General features: G+C 40.1%; 1 protein-coding gene across 6 annotated transcripts in view; it reads left to right on the plus strand.

Annotated features, from left to right (window-relative positions):
* APP (amyloid beta precursor protein) overlaps positions 1-21539 on the plus strand; it is a 235436-nt gene that overhangs the window by 91395 nt on the left and 122502 nt on the right. For all 6 annotated transcript variants that reach the window (XM_004588599.4, XM_004588600.4, XM_004588594.4 and 3 more), the window contains exons 4-5: positions 12402-12514; positions 14261-14454. In XM_004588599.4, coding sequence (XP_004588656.1) covers positions 12402-12514; positions 14261-14454 — 307 coding nt within the window. The remainder of the gene's footprint in view (positions 1-12401; positions 12515-14260; positions 14455-21539) is intronic.

Consider the following 21539-nt stretch of genomic DNA (forward strand, 5'->3'; position numbering starts at 1 on the left):
TATGGAAAAAGATGCCATGCATTTTCACATCGCCCTGTAATTTAAGGTTTTGTTAATGACTGGTGGTTCACTTGCCTCACTGTACATCATCCTGCTTAGTATTTGTTAGCAATTCTGTGGCTTCTAAAGAGCCCCACATAAAACTTTAACTAATTGCATATGTATAATCTATCAGTCCTTTAATTTTTTAAGTGAGGCAGAATGAAACGAGGGCATTACGAGAAAACAACCAGTGAGGAAATAGGTGGGGGTGGGTGTTGTGTGTTTTGTTTTGTTTTGTTTTGTTTTGTTTTGTTTTGTTTTGTTTTAGATTTACTTCTGTTGGGAAGGCAAATTTATAGGGAGAAGGAGATGCAGAGAGATAGATTGTCCATCTGCTGGTTCACTCCCCAAATGGCCACATTGGCCAGAGCTGAGCTGATGTGAAGCCAGGAGCCAGGAGCCAGGAGCTTCCTTCAGGTCTCCTCTGCAAATGCAGGGTCCCAAGGTCTTGGGCCATACTCCACTGCCCTCTTAGGCCACAAGCATGGAGCTGAATAGGAAGTAGAACAGCCAGGATGTGACCTGGCACCCATTTGGGATCCCAGCACATGCAAAGCGAGGATATAGCCCAACAGGCCACCGCAGCAGGCTGGAGGATATATGTATTTTCAGGAAACAAAACAGAATTCAGAGGGCTGTCCCTACTGTATCTACCTTTCAGCTCATCTCTCAGAATTTACGAGATAAAACTGAGTATGTTTAAGTAGGTTTAGAGAGAGACGAAACCTTATTTCACTTTTAGCATGTAAATCAATCACATGCCTACAAATACAAATTAATTGGGGAACTGCAAAAAAAAAAAAGGAAAAGAGAAAGGAAGGGCAATCTGCTGGTTAATAGGGTTAATGTGATAATATATATCAGTTGTATACTTTTCAATGAATAAAATATAAAATATTATGTTAGCATTTAGAATAAAATGTCTATGCAGTCTCAATATAGTCCAACTCTCTCCCATATCTTCATTGTGTCCGTATTGAACTCATCATTCCTCTAAAAATATTCTCTAATTTCTAGTATCTGACCCTAAGTCTGTTATGCTCATTGCCCATGGAACCAGTCCACATTGTTGTAAGCAGAGATACACACTGGTGATCCATGTGTTAGTTTGACAAAAGAATTGTGTAAGTTGTTTTAGTACTAAGAATTTTGCATTTATTGCAGGTTGAAATGATAAAATTTAGAATGTATGCACTAAGTTAAATAAATTACATGGCTAAAAGTTAATTTTCCTGATTTGTGTTTCAAAATGTGGTTAAGTTCATATATGTGGCTTGTGTTATGTTTCTATTGGAAAGTAACACTCTAAGCTCTTGGTGCAAGATTGTATCTTGGCTCTTTTATATGTTACATGAAACAAGGCGCTGTTAAAAACTGATAACACTTACATTTAACAAAGATCAACATGAAAAGGGTTTCTAAGAACCAGCATTATTCCATGTCTTTCCAGAACGAAGCTGGATCAGAATGCCCCAATTTGCACTGGGTACAATTACAGTTGGATCAAAGGAAATGATAGAAAAAAATCTGTCTGCAGTGGCCTTTGCCTTATAAAACATGGTGCCGTGAAGCACGTGCCATGTATTTGAGCATGATCTAATAACTGTCAGCCTGCGATTAACAGAGTTGTGATTGGCTGTGATTCAGTTGCTTAGTTACAAATATACACTCTTAGATCAGATTGCAGTTTGCTTACCTGTCAAGCTAGGGCACCATTCATCATGTAAGAAGAATGCTTTGGGCTAAACTTTCTCTCAAATGTAGAGAAGATTTAAGCCAAACTTAGTTCGATTAAACCTTCCAGAGTAATGTGTAATAACACTCAATTTAGTAGAGGTATAATATCTCATAATTAAAGCAAATTATGTTAGATCTTAATTCTTGCTCTGACCCTTCATCCTGTTTGAACATCACTGACCAGGAGACATTATAACATTACCTTTAACTGTATAGACCACTGTGTTTATATCTGCCTAAATCACTCTGTTTTGTCCCAATATACAGAACTCTTTTTTACCACATTTCATATCTTATGTAATAGAGCAGTGGCCAAAGGGGAGCAAGTCGGCCCCTAGAGATATGTCAAAATGTGTTTATTCCTAAAGGTGGTAACAAGATGATGCTTCTGTGGGACAGGACGCGGGCCTGGGGATGGAAAGAAGGTGTGTAAGATGTTAATTCTTTTTTAAAAAAACAAACTGATCCAGCTACGAAAGGATGGATACTGCATGAGGCCACCAATGTGTGTTACCTGAAGTAGGCAAATGTTAAAAAGAAATAGAATGGTAGGTGCCAGAGGCTGGGGAAAAGGGAATTGCTGAGGTCGTGTTTTACGGGCAGAGATTTTGTTTTGCAGACGATTGGGGGTGATGGTTGCACAATGAATGTACTTAACACTACTGAAGCTGTAAAATTAGATATGGTTCAGAGGATACATTTCATGATATGTGTATTTTACCTCAATCACAAAGAAAAGGAGGATCTGGCTAAATGGTTCAATGACTAAATCTTTATCTCACAGGCACTGGTTTGTGTCCCAGCTGCTCCACTTCCCTTCTTGTAGCCTGGAAAAATGGTGGAGTATGGCCCAAAGCCTTGGAATCCTACACCTGTGTGGGAGACGCAGTGCAGGTTCTTGAACCTTGGCTTTGTATTGGCTTCTCTGTGGCTGTTGCTGCCATTGGGAGAGTGAATTGGTGGATGGAGGATCTTTCTATTTTTCTCTCTATAAATCTAATCTAATATGCCATCAAAAATAAATACATATTTTTAAAAAGGGAAAAGTCATTCTACAAATACAATAGCCTGTAACTTCTGAAAGTCTTAATGAGATCAGGTATGATTGATCTTAAATAGACTTCGCTAGCTGAAAGAGCAGGTGAATCGCATCACTTGGGAGCTTATTAGAAAAACAGTAGCAGTCCCACCCTAGACTTGTCCAATCAGAGGATGCAGTTTAACAAGATCCCCAGGTGATTCTTATGCACCTGCAAACATGAGAAGCCCTCATCTGAACAGCCAAGTGTGGTGGAGGTGCCACCTGATCTGGACCCCCCTCCCCCGGGGAGGTTTCTTCAGACCCATCCCTCAGCACAGACATCAACAAATTAAGTTTATCTTTGTACAATAAATTTATTTAAGCTTTATTTGTTGCGAGAGTTACAGAGAGAGGAAGACACAGAAAGAGAGGTCTTCTATCTGCAGGCTTACACCCCAGGCGGTCACAGTGGCCCAGCCAGGAGCCAGGAGCTTCTGCTGGGTCACCCATATGAGTGACAGAGGCCCAACCGCTTAAACCACTTACTGCTGCTTTTCCCAGGGAGCTGGACTGGAAGCAGGACAGCTGAGAAACATACTGTTGATGTTAGCATTGCAGGTGGTGTCTACCTGCTACCCCACAGCACTGCCCCTTTGTTGTTATTTAGAATAACTTAGATTTAATAGAGAGGATAGTGCAGAGTTCCCATGAACTTACCATTTGTTTTCTCTATTGAAAACATCTCAGCAACTGGTGTATTGTGTTAAAATTAATACATCAGGGCTTGACATGGTAGCCTAGTGGCTAAAGTCCTCGCCTTGAATGCACCAGGATCCCATATGGGTGCCAGTTCTAATCCCGGTAGCTCCACTTCCCATCCAGCTCCCTGCTCGCAACCTGGGAAAGCAGTTGAGAATGGCCCAAAGCGTTGGGACCCTGTACCCACATGGGAGAACCAGAAGAAGCTCCAGACGTCTGGCTTTGGATTGGCTCAGCTTCAGTCTTTGCGGCCTCTTGGGGAGTAAATCAACAGATGGAAGATCTTCCTGTCTGTCTCTCCTCCTCTCTGTATATCTGACTTTGCAATAAAAATAAATAAATCCTTAAAAAAATTAACACATCAACTTGATGAGCCATGATTATTACTTCACATGCATACTTTACATAGATTTCCATAGTTCTTTTTTTTTTTTAAGATGTTATTATTGGGCCCGGCAGCGTGGCCTAGCGGCTAAAGTCCTTGCCTTGAAAGCCCCGGGATCCCATATGGGCGCCGGTTCTAATCCCGGCAGCTCCACTTCCCATCCAGCTCCCTGCTTGTGGGCTGGGAAAGCAGGAGAGGACGGCCCAAAGCTTTGGGACCCTGCACCCGCGTGGGAGACCTGGAAGAGGTTCCTGGTCCCGGCATCGGATTGGCGCGTACCGGCCCGTTGCGGGTCACTTGGGGAGTGAAACATTGGATGGAAGATCTTCTTCTCTGTCTCTCCTCCTCTGTGTATATCCAGCTTTGCAATAATAATAAAATCTTTTTTTTAAAAGATTTATTCATTTTATTACAGCCAGATATACACAGAGGAGGAGAGACAGAGATCCCGGGGCTTTCAAGGTGAGGACTTTAGCCGCTAGGCCACGCCGCCGGGCCCGATTTCCATAGTTTTTATCTAGTGTCCTTTTTCTCTTGCATGATTCCATTCAGGAAAGCATGTTATGTTTAGTTGTCATAAACATAGCTACTTCTTGGCCAGGACAAATCCTCAAACATTCCTTGATTTTAATGACAGATTTATGGAACTTTGGCTAGATGTTTTGTAGGTTGCCTCTACTGAAAATTTCTTGTGCTTTGGGATGTATATATACATATATATATGTATATGTAATATGCGTTATATGATATATATATATATATTTTAGAAGGGAGGTTACAGAAGTGGAGAAGCCATTTGTCCTCTCACATCAAGGATATCTGTCAGCAGCTCGGCATAGCACCCCTGATGTTGAACTTGGTCATCTGGCTCAAGCTGTGCACACTCGATAATCTATTCTGCTTTGCAAACTGCACTGTTTGAAAGGAAGCGGCACGCCCAGCACACAGTGGAGCGGAAGGTTGGCCTCTGCTTTGTGAGGGCAGAAGCTGTGTGCTTTATTTGAAGTTCTTCTGCCCAGGGTTGTCTCTTATGTCACATGTGTTTACATATTCAGTCATTTGGACTGATGGGCTTCTATTTTATGCTCTGAGTTATAATCCAAGACTACTATAATCTGTATTGTTGCTCCAATTGTTCCAACAGTAGTCTTTGGGAACCACTTTTTTAAGCTGACCTTTGTGCATTTCTGACCTACTGCTTTTCTCGCAAGCTGATCTAGGTTCATCTTACCTGTTTTCTACTGTGTTGTCATCAGAATCTCCAAGGAACCCTGGTTCCTCTTATTGGAAGTGTGTTGAAAACCATCCTGATGTCTCCAATTATAATCCATCATTCCACGGATCATCCTACTGTCTTCCATGGATTCTTCATAAATTCTTACACCGACAGAGGTTTCTCTCTGGCTCTCATCACCTGTCTTCTTAATTATTTGATTTTAGTTGGTGTGCACAATGCTGTTAAAATTGTTAACCTGCCCCATATGAAAGGCACAAGATTGGTAACAACTGACTATTTTGTTCCTATCTATCTATGAATGTTCACGGTAGGCCTCTGCGCCTGGAGTCCATTACCTGAGTAAATCTGAGAAAGGATCTAAGTTATACTTTTCATTTTCACTTGCACTTTCAGATCGTCTTGATTTGCTTTATTTCTCCTGTCCAACAAGTAGTTCTTTATCTGAATAATCCCTCTGTCACTTGTTCAGTGGTAACAGTGACAGGGAAACGAGAGTTGATGGCAGCATTTGTTCTTTAAAGAGATATGTCATTCCTGTGTCCTCTCTGTGACCCTGAAACTGCTCACTCTGTATTAAACTCACTTAAAAGTGAAATCGCCTGGAACGTTGGTTGAGACGCGTCTCGGCCACATCTGGCGATCTTCTTCCCATTTCTTGATCCTGCTAGAAAAATTATCCTAGTCTCTTTGTTCATGTGACAGTTACAGAATATCAATATTTTAAAAAGAACAGCTCTAAGAAAAAGTATTAGTAGACTAAGACTCTTACATGGTTAGAAAATGTGTGAATATACATTTTATTCTGTAGTTGTCATGCTGGTATGAATAGAGTAGAAGTGTAGCTTAATAAACATATAAATCTGGTATGTTCTACATGCATGTACACCCGTGGGGAAAATTTTAGGAAAGTCCTGTCTAATTTTACTTCACCTGCAGAATGCACAAATGATCTAACAGCTTACTGGGGTAGGATCAAGCTAGATCCAGCATGATTCTCTCTTTGATCCTTTAGGTCTGACCTTCACATGACCTTCAAAATCTTCCTACTGCTCTCATGATCTGGGCCATCTCGATTATGTCCGTTGTCTCTCGTGACCTCTAGGTTAAGAACACTGCTGAGAAAACCACGCTAGTCTTCCATGTGACTCTAAATACTGGATGGAGTGGTAACAGTGCTTAACGGCAGCTCCACATTTCAACGTTGATTTGTCAACCCCTCACTCAAATCAACAGTGCAGCCAGGACCAACACTCAATACAAAAGTTGAATGGATTAATTTCTGGCTCATCAATTTTGCAGTGTTCCACCCTGTTGACCACCGTTACGTAATCCTGACATCGTAAAGTTCCTCGGCTGCAGCTGGGTAGTGATAATGTGATGCAAATAAAATCCATCCTTCTCTGTAGGTCCTCAGGAAATAAAGAAAAGTAGTTGTTATGGTTCTTATTACTAAGATTACTATGAATTTGAGAAACAACAATGGCTGATGAATGGGTAAAAATGATAATTATAACTTACTGCATTTTTGTTCGGAACACTGAGTTGAGTATTGCGTAGATAATTCACTCATATAATTCAGGCCTACAATGTGCTTACTGTGAGTATAACCTTACCTGGTCATGTATCCTCTCAGTCTTACCTTCTACTCTTAAATTGAAATGAGATCGTGTAACTGTCTCACATAGAGTTCTGAGGGCAATGGGGAAGGCTGTGCTTGAATTATTTAGGGTAGTGACAGGCACAAAGTTTAGAGTTACTGAAGCCATCCACACAGCATGCTCACAGCCAGATCTAGACCCAGGGCATGAGGAAGCTGAGATTTTGCCATTTCTCAGTCATCTTCAATTCTTTTTTTAAAAAAATGTTTCTAGGCTTACTCTAGAGACAGCATGGCAGGCCGGTGGCACTTCCACTGCGCAGATATCCCTGTGGGCTCTGTGGCAGCCAGGCCTAAGCAAGGAACTGGGAACTTCACCTGCTCGCCCACACGGGTGGTTGGGACCCAACTAGTTGATACCTAACCTGCTGTTCTGTAGGGTATGCTCTGGCAGGAAACCGGCATCAGGAAAAGAGCTGTGCTTTGGCAGGCTGGCATCCCAACTTGGTACCATGTACCTGCCCCCTTCAGTAACTCTTAGGAGAGAAGGAAGGGAGGACAGACCCAGGGCAGAAATCTAAACATTGAAAAAATTTTGGGCTGATTCCTCCTCCTAATTCTGGCCAACTCTAATATACATTATCTCATAGAAACTTTTTAAGAGAACATTTTAAAATCTGAGGTCTCTGTGCCTGGAAAAATCTGTATTCCTAATTCTGTCTTCTTCCTGGAATTTCTTTGGAAAAGCAGCATAAAGGAGACATGTTCCTGTCTTTCAATTTCTTCGTGCACAAGACTCTGTTCTATACCTACTTGTCCATTTCCAGGCACATTCTAGACTTTTGTATTCAGGGGTGAGTTTAAGCTGAAAACAACTTCCACAAATTGCCTTACAGCCCGGCATGGGCAGACAACAGTGAAGGCATGCGTGATGTGTGAGTCTGAGGGGATGTCTCCCCAGATAACACAGCAGAGCTGCACTAGAAAAAGAGCAAGCAGGAAACTGCCCGTGCTCAGCCTGTTCCTTCTTTCTGCTGGAATTTGGACATAGAATATGACATTTTGTTGGCCATTTTGTGCCCACAAAGCATGGCAACACAAGCCAACATGATAAGGATGGCAGTACAGAAACAGGATGTCTCAGGTGGTATTACGGGGAATCTTCAGCAACCTCACCCCAATATCACTTCTTCAGTGACACAGTTAATCCTCATGGTGTGCTTAAGCCGCTGTTTAGCACACATTCTATTCAATGAAGCTGAATATATTCCCAACTGTTTTATATGACTTGCTAGCTAATTTTTCTAGTTTTGTTGTCAATTCTACCACATTGTAGGTAACACTGAAGTAGTTCACAGTCTAAAAGTGAATCTGCTTTTATAAAAAGCCAAGGAAATTGGCCAAATAAGTCACTTTGTCTAGAGTTTGAATGCACAGAGTTGAGTTAACACAGTTGGAAGGAGAGAACGGAGACCTGGATTTGCAGCCCAAATCCAGTGCCAGTTGGCTCTCTGGGCAAGCTCTTGACTTGTTTTTTCTCTCCTCATTGCACAATGAGGTAGTTTGAGCTAGACAGTTCTACAAGACCACCAGAGAACCCATGGATGGAGGCCTGCAGGGTTCCTTTTGATGCCAACACCCTTGATCATCTTGCCAAGAAACCAAATCCAGATTTTGCTCATTAACTTTGAAAACTCTGTTTCAGTTTGAAAGTGTGTGTCTCTAGGTGAGTGTTTTCAATGCAAAATGGGAATTATTGAAATAAGAAACCAAGTGTATTGTTATCCATAAACACATCTAGTTTATAAGGATTCTTCATAAAATTTGTGGAAAATAAAATTAAACATCAGCTTATGTTAGCACAAAACTTATTAAAATTGTGCATATAAAGGATTTTTTATAAGTTCATTGAAAGTACATACTGCAAAATCAACAACAACGAAAAACTACATGGTGGCATATTTCCTAAAATTCAGTATAAACAGCAGCTCAATTTTTCCTTAAACTTTGTCTTGGTCTTTGGTCTCCTTCACCAGAATTCTTAGAAATCTTTTTGACACGAAAGATCAAACCTAGTAGACTGAGGTTTTCTTTAAAACTGAAAGTATGCATAGTCCCAGCTCAAGTTCACAACAAAATTAGACAGGAAATACAAAGTCCCTGTATATTTCTTGTCCTCATATGTAGTTTGAAAATTTTTTATTAGCATTAAAATGAGGAAATATTAGCCATGCTAAGCTAAAGCAGTTTGTGAAAAAAATTACAATTTTTTGCCTCTTTTATGTTTTTAACAGATTTTTGTACAGTTGTACATTTTCTTACATTTGCTTACATTTTTGATGGATAATGTTCTAGTGTTTTAGCCATTTTTTGAAAGCCATCTAAAATTATGTTTTAATGTGTAGGTACAGTGACTTTGATTGCTAAATTTTAATGTGTCGGTATAATGATACTTTCCATTATTTTCATTAGTCTTGAATGTTTATGAAATAACCAGTGTTAATTCTTTAAAAATTCAATCTTGCTGTCAGAACTCATTTCTTAGTGATGTGTGATAATAGAAACTTAGGACGATTTTTATAATAATAAATGGTTTCCAAGTTAAAAAAAAATAGTCTCCTTTTGTTAAGTGGGGGCAGTTATTCCAGTGCATGTACCTTTACAAACATTACATTTTTCTAAAGATTTTCCAGTTGACTTTGACTTTGTATTGTGACTGTTCCTGAGCACACTAAAGCAAGTGAAAGGAGATGTGTTTGGCTTTGTTTTTCCCCCATGTTGTCTGGTGTAGGCCAAGGTTGAAGGTGTCTTACGTCTCATAATGCTGTCACCAACTGATTTAATACAAATAGCCTTTGGTCAGGAGTTTAATTCTTCCAATAATTGCTTGTAGAATGGAAAGGCATCACATAGCGGGGTTTTTTGTTTGTTTGTTTTTGTTTTTGTTTTTGTTTTACATTTGCAAACAAAACAAAATAAAAAACAGCTGACCAGAGCTAACTTCTAAGCCAGGCGTCTTTAGGCAGGCATCACACTGGCTCCCTGTAATGGGGTGCTACAGCTTTCCGGTTGGCTGTTAGGAGCTAGGGACCAGAGCCTGACCTCAGACACCCTGAGCAATCCATCTGGGAAGGGTGGGAGAGTTTTGGCAGAGATGAATTTCCCTTTCCATGCTCTGGTTCTTCTGGGGTTCTGTTTGGTTTCTGTTTTATATCATTCTATCTAAAGGACAAATGTAGCAATAGTTGCTTCATTGTGGTGTTATTTCTTCCTGATTTGCATTTATCTATAGAACTTGGTTTGTAACTTCCCAGGATAGAAGGGTTCTATACTAGTTGCTTGGCAGGGATTATGTACCTGGGAGGTCTGTACTAACAGGTAGGTCACTAGCTCTTTCGTGCTGCAGCTTCAACCACTGATGTGGTGTAGGTGCTTGGGGTTCATTGCCCTTTTCCCATCTGCAACTTTTGGGGGCATTGTGTTGCCTGGGTCTTAGTTTCTTTTACCTGTGACACACACCATAATGTATCTTCAATCATCCTAAATATTTAAGAATGACAGGGGAGTTGCCATATAATTGGCTTATGTTTATGTCTACATGTCACTTTTTAAAAATAGGTAATCCTGTATCATGAGCCATCTTAATATGTTTGTGATAGACACAAGAATTTTCTTAGAATAAGATTTATTTATTTGAAAGACACAGTTGCAGAATGGCCACAGTGGTTTATGACTGGGCCAGGCTGAAGTCAGAAACCTGGAGCTTCTAGGTGTCCCATATCAGTGAGGGTGCCAAAGAGCTTTGGGTATACTCTGTTCTCTGCCAAGCACACAGTCAGGGAGCTAGATTGAAAGTGATGCAGCTGGGACATGAACTACACCTATACGGATTGCTGGCATCGCAAGTGGTGGCTTTACTTGCCATGCCACAACACCAGGCCCCATGTAAGTTTAAAAAAAAAAAAAAAAACTTTTTTCAAATATAAATGGAATGAAAATGTATTGATTCCCATTGTTAGGATCCTCTAATGCTCCTTATGTTACATTTTAGGAAAAAAAGTGGCATATGGCATATTGTGAAAAAAAAATCATTTCTGTTTGCTGGTGTGTAAACAACCTGTTTTCCCTGCTTATCAGTGGTTGTGGGTTTAAATCTGTTTTCCATGCCTTGCCCCCAAATTGTGGTGGCTGCTTGAGTGGTTTCCCACTTTCGTAGTCTTACCACATTCATTTTAAGGGGCTTTTTACCATCCTTCCATCTATGCATCCATCTGTCCTTCCATCCAACCATCAATCCATCCATCCGCCTATCCACCCAGCCAGCAGACTTTCCATCCATGCATGCACGCATCATCCATTTGCTCACCTACCCACCCAGCCATCCATCCATTGAATGTGACATTTTGGGGTATATGGTAAATGGGAGATACATTTTGCTTACCTCATGAGGTTTATATGCAATTTTTTTAAAGATATTTAATTTTTAGCGGAAAGGTAGAGATACAGAGAGAAGGAGAGACAGAAAGATCTTGCATCATTGGTTCAATTCCCAAGTGGCCACAACAGTTGGATCTGAAACGTCCGAAACCAGGAGCCAGGAGCTTCTTCTGGGTCTCCCATGAAGGTCGGGATCCTAAGGAATTGGCTCATACTCTGCTGCCTTCCCAGGTCACCAGCAGGGAGCAGGAAGGGAAGTGGAGCAGCCAGGATACGAACCAGTGCCCATTGGGGCAAAGATTCAGCTACTAGGCCATCACGCTGGGCCTGCAATTTTTTGTATATGATATGTTTCTACTCATTTATTCAAATTAATTTATAGTAATATTTGTGCTTTTGAGGCTTTCTCAATTCTCCTAAACAGATTTGGGGCCTGAGGCAGTACTTCTTTTCATCTTTGTTTGTAACATTTAATTAGTTCATTTATCAATAAGTAGTTGTGACCTACTGTATGTGAAAGTGATGTTAAAAACTGAGACTACCACAGTAAACAACCATCATTAGAATATGAGTTCATGGATGAATGCATATAATATTTTCTGCATAGTATTAGTGATATGTATGGCTGATTTGCATAATCTGCATATTTTGTAGCATGACAAAAATTGTCATAATTGACTTGATTGCATATATGTGTATTCTATTAGATACAAAATGTATGGGCTTATATAGCTTTTGTGTTGCTTAGGAAATAAAAATTAAAAATTATGTTGCTTACAAGCTGATTGAAATAAAGGTAGCTAATTCAAGAGAAAAAGCAGTGGTTTATGTGGATTCTGTCCAGGTGATTACCTAGGCAATGTCAATTTTTGTGTTTTAGCACCCTCTTCCCCTCATTGTAACTGAATCATAATTGATTCTCTAACTAAGCAGTATTTAACTTCATAACCAGAAGTCAAATTAATTGAAGAAAGACCTCACTGCTAACATGTTGAGAACACGCTGATATGTCAGGGAACTGGGATGCTTCAGAAGCTATCCTGAAACGGCAATTTTGATCAGATGCTTAGCATTGAAAAGCCACATCTCTGACGTTGGTCTCAGCCACGTTTGCTTGCTAAGTGTCATCAAGTCAGACCACTGTGATGCGGGTGGAGTGACACAAAGTGATTTTCCTTTCTTCCAGTTGGTGAGTTTGTGAGCGATGCCCTTCTCGTTCCTGACAAGTGCAAATTCTTACACCAGGAGAGGATGGACGTTTGTGAGACCCACCTTCACTGGCACACCGTCGCCAAAGAGGTACGATGGCCCTGCGCCCGCCCTCTCACCAAGGGCGGAGTTCCCGATGAGTTTCTAACAGTGACAGAGCTGGTGGAGACAATAACTGTTTCAAAAGTTCATCAAAAACTCCAGAATCTTATTTTGAGTAAGACTGTATTTTAAAGAAATGTTAGGTTTACACTGACATTGGACAGAAAGTACAAAGGATTCCCATTTACTCCCCGCTCACAACAGAAGGATTGTTTTGAACGAGTCAAAAATAGAGACCCATTTAGTTAAATAAATTGTGTGTTGTTTTAAAATGTATTTCTTTTTTATTTGAAAGAGAGAGAAAAACACAGGGAGGGCTTCCATCTATTTGTTCACCCCTCAGATGGCCTGGGCTGGAGCAGGCCAAAGCCAGCAGCCTAGCACTCACTCACTCACGTGGCAGAGACTCGAGCACTTGCAGCATTATCTGCTGCTTTGCAGGGTAAGCATTAGCAGAAGGCTAAGGCTGGATTGCAGGTGCAGGAGCTGGGACTCAAACCAAGCCCTTTGATATGGATTATGGCTGATCTGGTTTGTGCTTACTTCATTGAATGCCTGCCTCTATGTATGTCTTATAAATTCAAAAAAAAATCACACTACTTGTAATTTTTAGATTTTCTTCTCTTTCAAATTATTTTTATTTACTCGTTGTCCTCTTTTGTGATATCAAATTTTTATAATTTGACCATTTAGTGTAGTAGCCATTAGTTAATAGGGTAATAGGATAGGAAGATAGCTTGTCTGATAGCTCAAAACCTACAGTTAGAATTCCACTTCTAAGTTGCACCATCCAGGTCTGTATTCGTTTGCTCATGACACCATCTTTACTTTCCTAGTGCGTGAATCAGTAACACTCAGTGTTTGATACCCTCTGTTTTAGCTCAACCAATACAAAACAGGGCAGTTCACTTCAAGTGCCCTTTGGGGCATCACCACCTTCAAATCTGCTTTTGTGGATTGAGGAGCTTGCTGTACATCCCAAATACTTCCAACTTCAGCTACCCATCTAATGACCTAATTTTTCATTTTCTCAAGAGTTTCCAGAAGAAAAACAACTTTGCGTTGCTATGAAATAAAACGATTGAAATTCCCATGAGATCAGAATACATTTTGTAATATTTTTGTTGTGTACCATTCAGCGTTCCTTTGCTGCCAGGAGGATGCCTTCAGATCCTTATGTTAATCAATATTTGTGCAAATGCCAGGAGAGCAGAACTGCGCTGAAGGAGAAATCATTAATGACTGTTGAAATCTGATTCATCCTGGCTACAGTGGTTAATTCCCTTTCTCCCCAGTTTAGTTACTTGGAAAGTGAATTGAAGCCAAGTTTATGGGATGATGCAGGTTCAAGAAAGAAAAACTTCTACCCATAGTGGAGTGTGATTTTCTTTCCATGAGCCTTCCTGGGTTCCTGAACACAAATCAAGCTAGAGAACATGGATTGTTTGATATTTATTCTGAAAAGCAGGTGTCTTCTACATCTTGTTTCTCCATTTGTTTCTACTCCAGTGGATTTCAGAAACCTGTGTTGTACAACGTCATGCTCTCGCTAGCTAAATAGAGAAAAACCTTGTCCAAAGTAGCATGCGCAAAAGAAACCCTGCACCAAAAGCAATGCTTGTTTCCTTGTGGAGTTGGTGGCTGATATATTGGATCTGCAGGTTGACTGTGTCATTTTAGGTTTTCACAGGATGAAGATAGTCGATAGAACTCACTGTCTTCTTACCTCCACAGACTTGTAGTGAGAAGAGCACTAACCTGCATGACTATGGCATGCTGCTGCCCTGTGGCATTGACAAGTTCCGAGGCGTGGAGTTTGTGTGCTGCCCACTGGCTGAGGAGAGTGACAATGTGGATTCAGCTGATGCAGAGGAGGATGACTCAGATGTCTGGTGGGGTGGAGCAGATACGGACTATGCTGATGGAAGGTAAGGTGGCCTTGAGTACACTGCTAGATGCCCAGACATCTTGCATATCTTTTTTGAATTCTACAAATGCACCTGTGTGTTGCTCACTGGAACAGATCTGTCCATTCCTGTAAAAGTCTGCTGTTATTAAAATAATACTACTAATAAAAATCTCGAGGTCCAGCGAGAATATTTTAATATAATTGACAGGCTGTTACAGAGTTCAGTTTAACCATTTTATTTATTATTTTCCTTGAAAGTCAGAATTACAGAGACAGAGAAGGGAGAGAGAGAGAGAGAGCCCTTTCATCCACTGATTCACTTCCCAAATGACTGCACTGGCCAAGCTAAGCCAGTCTGAAGCCAGCAACCAGGAGTTTTTGTGGGTCTTTCATGTGGATACAGGGGCCCAATACCTTGTACCATCATGCACTATTTTTTGAGGCCATTAACAAAGAACTAGATGGGAAGTGGAACATCCAGAATGTTAACTGGGGCCCATTTGAACATTCAAAAGTCTGTGTACACTCAGGAACCGTAGTGGTCTATCTTGCTGGCTAATAAAACTAGGCTTTTTTGTAGCTATTGGATATTTTTTCAGAACTTTGTTAAATTCTTTGTGCTGCCTCTTGGCCATTTTTTTTAATATTTATTTTGTTTGAAAGGTGAATTTAGAAAGATTAGAGAAGGATCTTCATCTGCTGGTTCATTCCTCAAATGATGAGAATATCCAGGCCTGAGCCAGCTGAAGCCAAGAGCTTCATCGCAGTCTCCCATTTGTGCGATCTGCTGCCTTTTCGGGGTCATTAACAGGAAGCTGGGTCAGAACTGGAGCAGTTGAAGCTCAGACTAGAACCCATAAGGATTCAGTTCTCGCAGGTGGTGGCTAACCAATTGTGCCACAAGACCAGCCAAAGAAAACTTTTAGAAATATAGTTCATATAGGTGTAAGAAAGCTGAACTCTCAATGTATTTCATGGAATGAGAAGAACCGTGAAAGAAAGAAAGTGCATGGTTGAAAATATTTCTCTGTGTTTTCAGAACTTGAAAGTTAAATGTTTTAGGCCTTTCTTCCAGGAAATAGATCAGTGGGGTTCAGCATGGGGAATGCATTAAGCTTTGTTCCGTGGGATTAATCCCTTGGGTCCCGTGCCATGGCTGCTTTCCCACACCTGTAACATGTGCCGGATGCAGACTGCCCATTGGCTTCAGTTTATTGCTGCTTTGGGGGGCAGTTCTTGCTTCTTACGGTTTCTTCAGATTCTTCCTCAGTCAAATCTTAGAGTTGAAAGTTTTGGAGTGACTTTTTGGAAAAGTAAACTCCATTGCACCATTGTCTTGGCTCATTGGCTGTTGGATGCTTGATAACGATATTTACCATGATATAGTTGACTGTATACAGAGAAAACAAACTACATACTGGTGACAAAATGAGGAAAGCACCATGATTGCTAAAATTCTCAGGAGGTAGGTATTTCCTGTAGCCCTGAATCTATATTGGTGACATAGTGTGCGTATTCATTCACATACAGGAGACTGAATTAAAAGTGGGTGTTAATTACTTTATCCAGAGAATGATAAGCTTTTCCTAGGCTAGTTCTCATCTCACACATTTTGTTTATCTTATGAAACCTTTTATGGAAATAGATTTCAACATGCCTTGATCTTTTCCTCCCACATTCCTTCCAACCTAATGACTTAATTGAAAGCGTTACGAAAGTCATGTCTTAGAAACCCTCTTAATCGTAGCCCTTTCACTTTCTGCCTCCCTTCTTACCACTTCTAGAATTATATGCAAAGGGCTTCTCATTCTGAACTTGAGTCCCTAGTTTCTTTGTTACTGTCCTTCAGTAACTGGTATCTTCTATGGTATCCTTCCAGTGTGAAATCCCTTTCTACCTTCCATGTTAGAATCACCAAAGTATAGGACTTTGTATTTTCCTTTCAAATTCTATTTTATTTTAATTCTCCATATCACCTACTAGTAGGGCAGTCGTGCAGTTTATACCCTAATTAGGCAGATAGCTGAGACCACCATTAGTTGAGAGACCCAAGCATTCAGGGTCTTCTGATCACCACGCCTCTTCTGCCTCATTGAGTCACCGTCCATGTTGGTATCCTATTGAAATGCTAACCAGCTCCTTCCCAGTTGTCTACATTTTTACTGAATTACAGTCACTTGCAACAAAGTCATCCTTGGACTCTGTCACCTCTTAGAATCACAGTACCATAGGACTACCAGTTATGACCTTTCTCTAATTCTCTATTACTCTATGACTAATTGTCTCTAAATTTCTATGACTCTCTCTGATTCTGTGTGACTCTCTCTAATTCCCTATGACTATGATCTCACACCTGAAGTACTGGCCATGTCTTATTCTTACTAAATGTTACTTTATTTCATAATCACCATCCATTTACACCTGTCAGCCACAATTTTCCTTTCTTCTGTTTACTCTTTCTAACCAGGACAGGTCATTGGATAACCATTGTCACATATTCCGTCAAGCATCCTGAACTTGCTGGTATCTTTGACATTTCCTAAATGTATTTTTGTCTGCCCTCCTTGCCAGAGGGAAATTAATTTCCACTTTTACTTGCTTCTGGGGTTTCTAAGGCTGGTGTTGCAAGTCACATTATCAACCAGCTAATACATTTCTTATTTATGCTGTAACATTATCTGGGGTCTCAATGTTACCAGAGGCACCTAATTGTCTCTGCTTGAAGGCTTATCATCTTCCACATGGCAGCTGGTCCAGGCCAACTCCCCCTTAGTTCCCAGTATCCTTGACCTTCAAACTCTGCAGATGCACTCTCAGACTAGCACTCTGTGCATTTCTGCAGCCCTCCACTTGGTGGGTGTATGTGTGTTGAATAAATTAATGAATCTGCCCTCCATCTCGGTTTCTTGTGCACTTTTCTTCCCTCCTTTTGTGTCTTGCGGCCCTCTTTGAGATTTTGACATTTCTGGGTTCTCACACTCCTGCTGACCTCCTCCTCTGTCTTGTTTCTGTCTTTCTTACCTTGGCCCTCTCCACTTCTGCCTGCGAAACTGCTGGTTCTTGAACTGCCACTGCCGGAATTCAGATCATCTCTTACCAGACACTTCTATGGTTTCTGTTTACTACATTAATGCCACACTTGCCTCCAACGCCCTTGCATTTTTAAAATACTTTTGTAGAATTCATCATATTTTGACTCCATTCCCATTACCTGGTGTTTGTGAGCTTCCCGCCCCATTGCCTAGGACTCCCCCACTGTATTACCAGAAAATGCTACCCCATGCCCTTCTAATCTCCCCACTATGCATATGATAGGAAATCTTTGATGGTTTCGTATTCTAGACTTAATCTAGACTCCCCAGCAAGCCATTTCAGGATATTATTGGCCCCAGCCTGCGTTTTCAACCTTATGTTTGTATAACATTCTGTCTATTGATAGTCTGCAACTTTTGTCTTTTTTGTTTATAAACTGTTATTCCTACTACTTTGCCCATTCTAAATGCTTTTCTCCTGTTTTCATTAAATGCAGTTCATGCATAAAAAGGATATTTGCCAGCTGTAAAATTCTGCATTTTATTATAGCCTGTTAAAATTCTATGTATGCATGTTATGGTATTCATGTGAAATGATTCCTCGTTTACAAGTCCTTCCATAGGATTTTCCTTGCCTTTGCTTCTTCTTTGAGGGTTTACTCATATCCTATATCATGCCTCTGTTTGCTGGAATCCAGAGAACAGTTTATGTACCTGGTACGACATCCATCTATGTCCACAATAAATATTTTTGGTAAAGGTTTTGTGGTCCATAGTTTGATGTTTTAGAATATCTCACATTTTAGCACAGGGCAATCTGATAGAATTCCAACGTGGTTTCATATTCTGTAATAGCCACTTTTTAAAATGTTATAAGGGACAATTGGATTGACTTTGAACAATACATTTAATCCAATACAGATATATCCCAGTAGCATTTTAATGCATAATCAATATGAAGAAGGCATTAATTCAGTGGTTCACATTGGTTGTTGTTGTTTAGTTCTTTGTTTCATCCTTGCCGTCCAAATCACACTATACATTCTAACACAACAGCGGTTTTCTCAAACCTGCCATATTCTAGATTTACAATGTTTGTGTGTTGCTAGTGGCTGTCATATTTAAACAGTGTTGCCCTAAGTGACTTGCAATTTCTTACCTTTCTTTATTTTCCATTAGCACAAATGATTTATGAAGCCCAAATTATATATTCCAATGTCTAGTCAGTGAATTATTGTTTGTGCTTTTAAGATTTGAAAAATTGGTTTGGCACTGAACATAGTTGGGGTATTGGGTCAGTCACATCCTTCCAGGAAAGTTTTCCTATAACTCTGCAGGTAGATTTACTTTCCTTCTCATCTGGCAGAGTCGGCAAAGGGGCAGAGGCATCCCGTCACTGATCCACACCCAAACTAGGCTTCTGCCAGCTGACAGCTTCCTGGTCCCACAAGCTGGAAATGCAGAGTCAGCGTAGGAATGTAACCCGGCTAACTCACAACATCTTTAAGGGATGCTGAGTGATAATTCTTGAAGAAAAGAGGAGAAACCCTAATTTTCATGACACAAAATTTGATCCACAGTGCTTGCTTTGGCAGCACATATACTAAAATTGTAATAAAATTTGATCCACAATTTAATAGACCTTACTGGTTGTCATGAAACAAGACTTGGTTTTGGTAGAGAAGGAGTGTTTGCCTGTGGCTAATGAGACGTTAAGGAAAAGACCATCTTTGAGGGTTGAGCACTGATCTACTATCATTGAAAAGAGGTAAAGCTTTTAATACAAAGTAGGTCTAAAGACAACTCAGTATCTGTTTCTCCAGTGTTAGAACAACTAACTCAGAGAGCTCTCCTTAGTTTTGTTTCTTTGTCAAATTGTTATCCTTTAATAAAAATAATAGTAGACCAAAATTTCAAGAAGTGGAAACAACAAATATGCGGGCTAGTGACTCAGCTATATTAGCTGCTGGCAGGTATCCTGTGTTCTTAGACATGGACAAATAAACTCCAGTTTAATAAAGCAGTGGCTCTCAGTTGGGGGGGGGGGGGTGATTTCAACCCAGTGGACTTTTTAGAAATGTCTGTAGACATTTTTAGTTTTCACAAGGAAGATGGGGATTCTGTTGGTACCTAGTGAGTGGACACCAGGGACATTGCTGATCACAGAACAACTACACAGCAGTGTTAGCTTTTCTGAGCTTGAGACATGCTGCATTACAAATTCCTTCAGATTTCGTTGGGTTTAGGAAAGCAATTATTTTTCTATTAAAAAAAAGAATCTTCTATTTAAGCTTTGGCCTCCTTCTGATCTGAACATAGATAGCACTACCTTCCCAGGAGTATGCCCTTGCCTCTTGAAAAAGTGGGTTTTCCAGAAAAGAAAACGGTTTGGAATCAAAACAAACGCAACTTTCCTCGTGGCATCTAGAACTAAAGTCCCATCCTTAAACTTGTCTCAGATGCAAAGAATGGTTAAAGCTTCTTCTTTACAACTAATTTCCTTGTTAATCTTAATCACAAATGCATTTTCCTCCTGTTCATGTTAGTGCCCATGTAGAGTACAGAAAATGGCAGTATATTTTCTAGTGCAAATCAATCATGTCTTTAAATATTTGGTCCACTTAAAGGTATGGGACACCATCTTCACTCAAAATAATTTTCTATTGTATGTCATTTGAAAATTATGTGAAGACCCTGGGTCATGGAAATTTACATGATTTGATCTTATGGCAGGTTTTGTCATTTATTTAATCCTCCCTTCTTCCCATATGTACATATTTTTACTTGATTGTAGTTAAAATTTTCATTTTCCACTTGTTTTTTTCATCTACTGTCTTCATATTTATCCTTTTAATGACATGTGTTTAACTTACTCAGTTTTTGATCATTCAGGTCACCATTGTCAGATATTTCACCTGATGCTGTATCTAACATAAGGGGACAAATGTTTATGATCATCAGCATTGCAATCAGCACAAAGCAGGCTTTCAAGGCTGGATCTGTGGAAGGTCAGGTTAGGGATATTTGAAAGCCAATATCATTATGATCTCTCTGCTCCATGAACTTTTCTCAAAAAGTGATGGTCACCATTTGGAGTCTATGAAAATTCATTGTGCAATTGGATAGTTGTGAATAAACTACCTCCCAAATAGCCAGCAATAGTGAAACATTCAAAGTGTTAGCTGATGGCAGGCTGTCTAACAGTTTTGGCCTATTAGTGGGTCAGTCCTTCTTCTGTCTTTCAAATTGGATGAGAAAGAAACAAACTTTTTTTGAAGCATAATCTGTCTTCTTATTTGGATCTCTGGACTTCCAATTATTTAAAAAAGTAGTCTTGTAGTTTTTTATCTTTTATTCTTTATTTTTGACTTACATTTTATGAAAGTGTTATTAAGCACTGAAGAGAGAGCTGAGGAAGCTAAAAACTTTAGAGGGTCACAAAGTGAATCACCAAAAAAAGAAATTAAACCGTAAATCTTTGCCAGTGGATGAGTCAAGTGAAAATGACTTTGATGGAATAGCTTCTGGCTTTGAAAAGCTACCATTGTAATGTTGTGCTGGCAGCTTCCAGTACAGTTAGAGGCTATCTGGCTCTTGAACTGCAATAAGAGAACTAATTTGAAAATGATGAATAGGAGAGTAGCAGACGCTTGTATTTTCTCTTGAGGGCTCTGACAGCCAATTCTGAGGTCTTAGGAGAAATGCAAAATTTCTGTATATAATATACTTGGGCCACATGTATGTCAAGAAGAAAAGCAAAACACATTAATGGCCTTAACCACATGACTAATGGGAGGCCAAACCAGTGTTTATTTTGGTTCTAAGCAGTAGTGGCTGGGAAAGGGACAACTTTGCAACCCAGGGTTGGGCTGTTGCCATGGGAGCCAAATCTGGTGGTGACACTGTACTGGGTGGGAACAGATGGCATAAACTGCCCCAGCAACAGGATGTGGCTGAATAACAGGAATTGAAGAGTGATTCATTTGGAGGAATTATTTCTAGGGTAGGATTGTTCAAGTGCTGAGACTTTAAGCCATTGATGTATGAAATCCAACTCCCCATCCCCCAATCC

The sequence above is a fragment of the Ochotona princeps genome, chromosome 3, assembly GCF_030435755.1.
Source record: "Ochotona princeps isolate mOchPri1 chromosome 3, mOchPri1.hap1, whole genome shotgun sequence".
Classification (NCBI taxonomy): domain Eukaryota; kingdom Metazoa; phylum Chordata; class Mammalia; order Lagomorpha; family Ochotonidae; genus Ochotona; species Ochotona princeps.